General features: G+C 52.2%; 1 protein-coding gene across 6 annotated transcripts; it reads left to right on the forward strand.

The window, feature by feature from the left end:
- Positions 1-2282: 2282 nt before the first annotated feature.
- Positions 2283-7267, forward strand: DBNDD2 (dysbindin domain containing 2). 6 transcript variants are annotated; one of them, XM_063659023.1, is made up of 4 exons: positions 2283-2379; positions 5120-5266; positions 5461-5598; positions 6598-7267. In XM_063659023.1, the coding sequence occupies exons 1-4, from the start codon at positions 2283-2285 to the stop codon at positions 6804-6806; spliced, it is 591 nt and encodes a 196-aa protein (XP_063515093.1). In that variant the 3' UTR covers positions 6807-7267. The 6 variants fall into 6 exon arrangements, with proteins under 6 accessions (XP_063515093.1, XP_063515094.1, XP_054323409.1 ...); XM_063659024.1 differs by lacking the exon at positions 2283-2379 and adding an exon at positions 2715-2796; XM_054467434.2 differs by lacking the exon at positions 2283-2379 and adding an exon at positions 2727-2871.
- The last annotated feature ends 485 nt before the right edge of the window (positions 7268-7752 follow it).

Raw genomic sequence — 7752 nt, forward strand, 5'->3', positions numbered from 1 at the left:
TAGTCCTAGATACTTGGGAGACTGAAGTGGGAGGATACCTCGAGCTCAGTGAGTCATGACTGCACTACTGTGCTTCAGCCTCTGGACAGGTGTGAGACCTTGTCTCTGAAAAATAAAAACATAAACATTAGTTGAACTCTTCTTACCTACTTGTAAGGAGAGCTTGTCTTTCTCTTGCTACACAACTGAGTGAGTGCCTGCATCCCATCTCTTCTTGGAGGCTCCTGTCCTTCTTTGGAATGCAGGTTAATTGGTTGCTCTGCAACCTTAGGTCTCTGATAAGTTTGACAAAAGTTGTGATTTTGTAAATTACCGAACAATTTTTAAAAACTGTTATTAGTTTGATAATGATGCTCTTCCCAGGTTTCTGCATCCTAGATGGAAGCCAGTCTCAAGCCGTCTACCTTTTCACGGTGCTATTCAACCTTTTGGCCACCTACTCCTGGCCTGCTGCTTGGGTCTTTCTTTTGGGTGACACTCTTCCAGCTTAGCCCCCTGAAATATTTTCAGGTTAGATGTTTCCCCCTCTCCATTCCTTCTTTATGGCAAATATCTGGCAAAGAGAAGGGACAGAGGTTCCTGATCTTTCTTCATCTTGGGCTCAAAATAATCCATGGAGTCATGTTCTCAAGGACACATCTGGGCCAGGCGCAGTGACTCACGCCTATAATCCCAGCACTTTGGGAGGCTGAGGTGGGCAGATCACTTGAGGCCAGGAGTTCAAGACCAGCCTGGCCAACAGGGCAAAACCCGTCTTTACCAAAAATAGAAAAATTAGCCAGGCATAGTGGTGTGCACCTGTAATTCCAGCTACTCAGGAGGCTGAGGTGGGAGAATTGCTTGAATCCAGGAGGTGGAGGTTGCAGTGAGCCGAGATCGTGCCACTGCACTCCAGCCTGGGCAACAAAGCAAGACTCTGTCAAAAAAAAAAAAAGAAAAAAGAAAAAGAAAAAAAGGGATACATCTCTGAAAATGGGGACATGACTGGGAGTGAGCCAAGCTCTTTTCCACTATACTCCTGACTTGGCCCTCATTTTCTGTGCTAGAAAATTAGATGAAGTATCTACTCTACCCATTAATGAGAAATAAGAATCAAAGCAACCCACTGCAATAGTTCTTAGAAGATGAAAACTACAACAGGATAAAAGGGGAACAGGCACAGGATAAAAGGGTTACAAGCACAGTCTCTGAAGGCAGTCTACCTGGGCTTAAATTCCAGGTCCATCACTTACTAGCTGTAGGGCCTGAGAGAAGTTCCTTCACCTCTCTGTATCTCAATTTCTGTATCTGTAAAGTGGAAACAACAAGAGGATTAAAAGGGTTAATTTTTGTAAAGCACTTATAATAGTGACTGGCACATAATAAGCTCTGTGGAAGTGTTAACAATTAGGGCTTACTTCCTATAATTTCAGAAATTTGTGGAAGAGAGCAGTTCCCTCCCTTTCTCAGAACCCATTACCATCAAAACAGCTAACGATTACTGAGCATTTCCAAAGTGCCCAAGTCTTGTAACTAACCATTTTATGTAAATTATCTTATAAGAGGGAGGGATTAATTATTCCTATTTAGTAGGTAAGAGATCAAGGATCAGAGAAGTGTTTACCCAGCTGGCTAGAGGCATCAATAGGTTTACAACCCAAGAGGGTCTGACTGCATTGCCTGTGCTCTTAACCACTGCATTTGTTGCCTCTAACAAACTAGTTTCCATGCTTGTAAACTAGTGGGAAAGTTGCATGCTGTATTTATCTCACAGGGTTGTTTTGAGATCCCAGTAATGTTAAGAGGCAGTGCTTTAGGTATTTGTACAAAGTGCTGGTCCCCTGACAGGGAAACCTGAATGTGTCAATGATTTGTTCACACTTCCCTCCCTCTGCACATGCCCTTCTCCCTCTTTTCTGCTTGTTGAACTCATGTCTTCAAGACTTAGCTCAGATATCAGCGTCCAGATTTTATTCTAACAGTGGAGGAATTTAGGCAACGCCGCGTGGCGGAGCGGTCGAGGGGGGCACACCAGACTTGTGTTCTGAAATGACAGCTGACTTGCAATGCAGGGAATGGAGTGTAGCCGGGCCAGAATGAGTACAAGAAAACCAGATACAAGGCTACTGCATTAGGAGCCCAGGCGGGAGGTCGTGGGGCAAACGGAAGGAATGGTGGACTGGAAAGATATTTAGGAAAGAGAATCGACAGGAAGTGGAGGTGTATTTTAATATGGGCAGCGAGGGAGAGGGAGGTGGCAAGGATGACTCCTAGTTCCTGACTTGCTCGCGGATGTTTGTCGAATGAATGATCCAGTGACCCCAAGGCAGAAGTATCTCAGAGAGATCCCCCTACTCCCCTCCCCGCACCCGTCACCACGCTGCCTTCGGAGCTCTGACCGTAAGGGGGTGGATGGAAGGGAGGAGGAAGGGAATGGCCACGAGTCTTGGTCCAGGAGCTGCTAGACTGGACACTTCTAGCACTGGTCTGAGCCAGGAGACGCTGCAAAAAGAGGGCAAACGTTTCTCCTCTCTCAGTTGCCGCCTCGCCCCTCCACCCCCGCCTGGCCAGGAGTGCAGCGCCCCTCTTAGCACCGTGGAGGTGCTGGCTCCTTGCCGGCGTCGGGGGGCGCGGCGCAGCGGTCCACCCCTCCAGCTCTGACCCGCCCGGCCGGCCCGGCGCCCACCCCGCCCAGTGTGCTTAGTAGGTTGGGCGGCGGCTCTGTCTAGTCCCAGAGCCAGGAATCAGGGGCAGCCGGGCGAGTCCCAGGGCAGGGGTCCTCCGCCGCCTTGCACCTGCCCTGCTGGGCGGCACCGGGTCAGTGCCCTGCCCCCTCCTGCGGGTCCCAACTCTCTCTTTCCCATCGTGCGTCCTCTGGAGAAGTGCGCGCGTGTAAGTGTGGCAAGTGTGGCCAAGGGTGCCGGAGGCAGGGTTCGGGTGCGTAGTCGTTGCGTGGGCGCTGCCCAGAAGGCGCAGAGCATCAAGTGTGCGTGGGCAGAGCCGGCGCGGGTGCCCGCCGCGGGTCTGCGCGGGGCGGGGGCGCAGCAAGTGCATCCGAGCGAGCGGAGACGAGCGCACCGGCGTCGGTGGCGAGGGTGGTGCAGAGGAGCTCGGCTGGGCGGAGGGAGGAAGGATGGGTGCGGGTAACTTTTTGACCGCCTTGGAAGTACCAGTAGCCACGCTCGCAGGGGCTGCCTCCGACCGCCGGGCGAGCTGCGAGCGAGTGAGCCCGCCACCGCCCCTCCCCCACTTCCGCCTCCCGCCTCTTCCTCGTTCCCGGCTCCCAGGGCCCGTCGGTCCCCCGGGAGCCCTGGAGGCGCAGCCCCACCCCGGCCGGCGCGGCTCGCTCCCACGCCCCCGCCGCCGCCTGGCTGGAGCGGACGGACTGAGTCAGCGGGGGCGCCAGCGCTGCAGGTAGGGGCTCCGGCGGCGGTGGGCGCAGGTGCCGCGGGGGACCGCGGAGGGGACCGGAGCACGAGGGGAACGGCCGTGGGGGAGCGCCCTCCCCCCGTCCTCCGCCGACGCCTCGTGTCCCTTTTTAGGGAATTTTTTCCCTCTTGCTGGCTCCAGTGCGGGTGGGGCTGAGACAGAGAGGGAGTTCTCCATTTCGCTGGCTCCTGCCCGGCCCCTGGCAGCCTCCTGCCCCCAAATCTCTTCACCCCCTCTCCAGTACCTATAGGTCGCGTAAACAACTCCCTTTCTCCAGCTCTGGGCTCCGCGGCCCCCCGGGGAACAGCTCCTTCAGTCTCGTGACATCGGTGGGGTTAGGGGGAGGGGAAAAGAGCGGGGGTGTCCCGGAGCCCCTGGCCCCCGTCAGCTCCCCCACCTCGGCCTCTCCCTCCCCCTCCTCGCTGCTGGAGCACAGGCTCCAGGGGCCCTGGGTATTTTTAGCGTTGTGACCTGGGCGGCAGCTCTAAGAGCCTTTCCCGGGAATCGGCGTCAGCGCCTCGCTCCTCCGCCGCCAGCCCGCGGCCGCACTATCTCCCCACACTTCCGTGGCCCTGCCTTGCCCACGCGGGGTTGGGTCCCTCTCCATCTCTGTGGCGCCCGTGGAGCTGGCCAGGGTCTGGGATACGCTGGGTGCAGATGAGGTGGGGAAGGCAGTCTGCGGAGGATGACGTCTGATCCGCAAGCTAGAAACTCCCTTGCCTCTGGTGATGGGCTCAGAGCAGAACGCCGGGAAGGAGATGAGCGAATGGGAGTGAATGCACCGACCTGGGCTGGCCCATAGCCCCAGTGCTCTGGCCGGGTCTCAGCTTCTCAGCCCTAGGGGTCAGGAGGCCTGCTCTGAACTGGACCCAGAACCCGCCTTTCCAATTGCTCCTCACTGACTAATGGGGAGATAAGTCAGTGAGATGTGTCCCAGGAGGGGGACGCATAAAGAGCTGTTGGAGTTCAAAGGAAAGATGGTCGTCTCCTAAATAGCTCACCTTCACAAGCAAGGTCTTGTATTTGAGGCAGGTAGGTTGGTTATGCCATTTTCAGATGGGGAGACTAAGACCAGAAAGGTGATTTCCTTAGGGGCAGAGCCTAGTCTGGAAGTCAGGCCTGTGACTTCAGAGCAAGGGTTTGGGGTAGATGGCACACGCGTGTGTACGTGTTTGTGTGTGTGGAGAGAAAAGGAGGGGCGCGGGAGGAGTTGCTTTAGCCTTGGTCTGGGTTTTGAAGGATGGGAAGGGGGGCGCTGCAGCACTGGAGGAAGGGAACCCTCCACCCTGAGATCTCTGTCTCTATCCTATCCTGTCCCTGGCCTTCTGAGGCAAGCAGGGCCAATTAAGGGGAAAACGTACCTTCTCGATTTGTGCTGAACCAATCCCTCCAACCCCTCTCAGGAGGGCATGATACAGAGAGTTGGGCATTGGCTGTGTTCCCTGAATACAGAGTATCTCTCTTGCGGTGCCTGGAACTGGCATCCCCTTTGTGGAGCCAGGGCAAGCCCCGCCTCTGCATGAGACTTGGTTTGTGGGACACACTTGGTTTCAGGGAAGGGGAAAGAGGTCACCAAGGGCAGAGGTGTCCAGGCTGGAGCCAAGGGCCCCACTGCTGGGATGCTGGCTGCTGTGGGGCGCCCCAAGCCCAGGTCTCCCCTGTCTTCTCTTTCGACTTTGCAGCTGTACTTGTTTTGCTCCTCTACCCGCAGGAGCTGACATGGACCCAAATCCTCGGGCCGCCCTGGAGCGCCAGCAGCTCCGCCTTCGGGAGCGGCAAAAATTCTTCGAGGACATTTTACAGCCAGAGACAGAGTTTGTCTTTCCTCTGTCCCACCTGCATCTCGAGTCGCAGAGACGTAAGTCCCAAGTCCTGAGAAGAGGGACTGGGGTAGGGTAGGGAGGATGTCCTGTGGGTCCTGAATCTTGTGGCACTCTCTCCCCTCTGGTTTTCTTGGCCCTCTATGCTTCTAACTTGGGACCTGACATGTAACTCTTACTGTCCTGGTGTGCAGCTTGGGTCCTCCTGACTTGCCCACTTCTTGATCCGCAGCCCCCATAGGTAGTATCTCATCCATGGAAGTGAATGTGGACACACTGGAGCAAGTAGAACTTATTGACCTTGGGGACCCGGATGGAGCAGATGTGTTCTTGCCTTGCGAAGATCCTCCACCAACCCCCCAGTCATCTGGTATGCCCCTCTGCTTTGGGGACTTCAGTGCCAGTCAGCCAGAGCTGGATGTCAGGCTCTGAAACGAGGCTACAAGGCTGGGCTGGGGAAGTACACAAGTAAGGGCTGGAAGTGGGTGTTTCTACCAATGAAACAGCTGCCTGTTCCGATTTTAGGGAAAGTTGACCCTGAGGGAGAACTGGGTTACACATCTTTAATCCAAAATTCTGGGAACGGTCAATCTCTTCTTTAATTTTACATTTGTTATATTAATATAATTAGTCACTATAATTAAAATAATGTAAAATTGTAATTTTTATATTTGGCAACTTAAGTAGTTTTAGTCATTATAATGATATTAATATGTATTGAGTACTTTAGTAGGTTCCAATACTGTACTAAAGTACTTTACATATATTATCTCAATCCTTACAATGTCCTATCAGGGTAGGTGATATAATCCCTATTTTATAAGCAGGAAATTAGGCTCAGAGAAGTTAAGTCACATTGTAGCCAGAAGGTAGATAAACTGGAATTCATGTGTGTCTGACTGCAAAGCCCATATGCTTAACTTGTAAGATAGATATTCTTTGAATTAAAACTGCCACTATTTATTGATGGCTTACTATGCCAGACATTTTATAAGCATTCTTAGGTTTTATTCCCAAAACGCTTTGGGGATGTAGGTATCCCTTTTATTTTGTAGAGGAGGAACAGAGTCCTTGAAAGGGAAAGTGACTTGCTCAAAGCCACTCAGCAGCAATAAGTGAGGTAGGTGGAACTTGAACTCTTGCCATTGATTGACCTGACTCTAGATCCCAGACAAGGTGTAATGACATGGAAGGAGCTGGCAGTCAGGAGATGGTGATCTTAATCCTGGCTCTTTGCTGGATTGGCAAAGTCACTTTGGACAAGTCAAGTCTCTGCCCCGCTGTGGGCTTTAGTTACTCCTGGCCAGATAATCTTTAAGAGTTCTCTGAAGCCCTGTTTGTGGCCTGACCAGCTTTTCTCTCTGGGCAGGGGTGGACAACCATTTGGAGGAGCTGAGCCTGCCGGTGCCTACATCAGACAGGACCACATCTAGGACCTCCTCCTCCTCCTCCTCCGATTCCTCCACCAACCTGCATAGCCCAAATCCAAGTGATGATGGAGCAGACACGCCCTTGGCACAGTCGGATGAAGAGGAGGAAAGGGGTGATGGAGGGGCAGAGCCTGGAGTCTGCAGCTAGCAGTGGGCCCCTGCCTACAGACTGACCATGCTGGCTATTCTCCACATGAGACCGTAGGCCCAGCCAGAGCCTGTCGGGAGAAGACCAGACTCTTTACTTGCAGTAGGCACCAGAGGTGGGAAGGATGGTGGGATTGTGTACCTTTCTAAGAATTAACCCTCTCCTGCTTTACTGCTAATTTTTTCCTGCTGCAACCCTCTCACCAGTTTTTGGCTTACTCCTGAGATAAGATTTGCAAATGAGGAGAGAGAAGATGAGGTTGGACAAGATGCCACTACTTTTCTTAGCACTCTTCCCTCCCCTAAACCATCCTGTAGTCTTTTAATACAGTCTCTCAAACAAGTGTCTCTAGATGGATGTGAACTCCTTAACTCATCAAGTAAGGTGGTACTCAAGCCATGCTGCCTCCTTACATCCTTTTTGGAACAGAGCACGGTATAAATAATAAACTAATAATAATATGCCAAGCATTCCACTTCATTTTTCATATTGCAAAGATATCAAACCCACTATATGTATTTAGCTCTCTAACCGATCCCACATTCCTATCACTCACTCATTCCATTTATTCAAGAAATGTTTATGGAACACCCACGCTAGGCTTCTGGAATACAGTTTTGAGCAAGACAGGCTGTACTGTATACCTGCCTTCACAGAGTTTACTGTTTATGGAGGAGAAAATCAAGTAAATACTACAATTCACAGTGTAATAAATAGCATGATGAGGAACTACTCTGGTACCAGAAAATAGGGGCATGTTAACTAGTTTGTATGGTCACTGAAGAGCTGTTTTTAGCTGAAGGACGATTGGGAGTTAGCCAGGCATGGCCCGTAAGCCAGGCAGAACAAGCAGCTCGTGAAGACTTTAAACGGAGAGAGCATATCCTTGAGGAGCTAAAAAACATTGCGTTTGGCTGAATTGTTGGATTTGAGGAAATGAAGGGAG

The sequence above is a fragment of the Pongo pygmaeus genome, chromosome 21, assembly GCF_028885625.2.
Source record: "Pongo pygmaeus isolate AG05252 chromosome 21, NHGRI_mPonPyg2-v2.0_pri, whole genome shotgun sequence".
NCBI lineage: Eukaryota > Metazoa > Chordata > Mammalia > Primates > Hominidae > Pongo > Pongo pygmaeus.

Bases quoted from the DNA above. Each gene is read 5' to 3' on its own strand.
- DBNDD2 (XM_054467435.2), top strand. From the start codon at position 3,113: ATGGGTGCGGGTAACTTTTTGACCGCCTTGGAAGTACCAGTAGCCACG. The intron at 3,272-4,992 runs GTCGGTCCCCCG...CCAAGGGCAGAG, and splicing joins GTTCCCGGCTCCCAGGGCCC to GTGTCCAGGCTGGAGCCAAG. The intron at 5,267-5,460 runs GTAAGTCCCAAG...CTTGATCCGCAG, and splicing joins GCATCTCGAGTCGCAGAGAC to CCCCCATAGGTAGTATCTCA.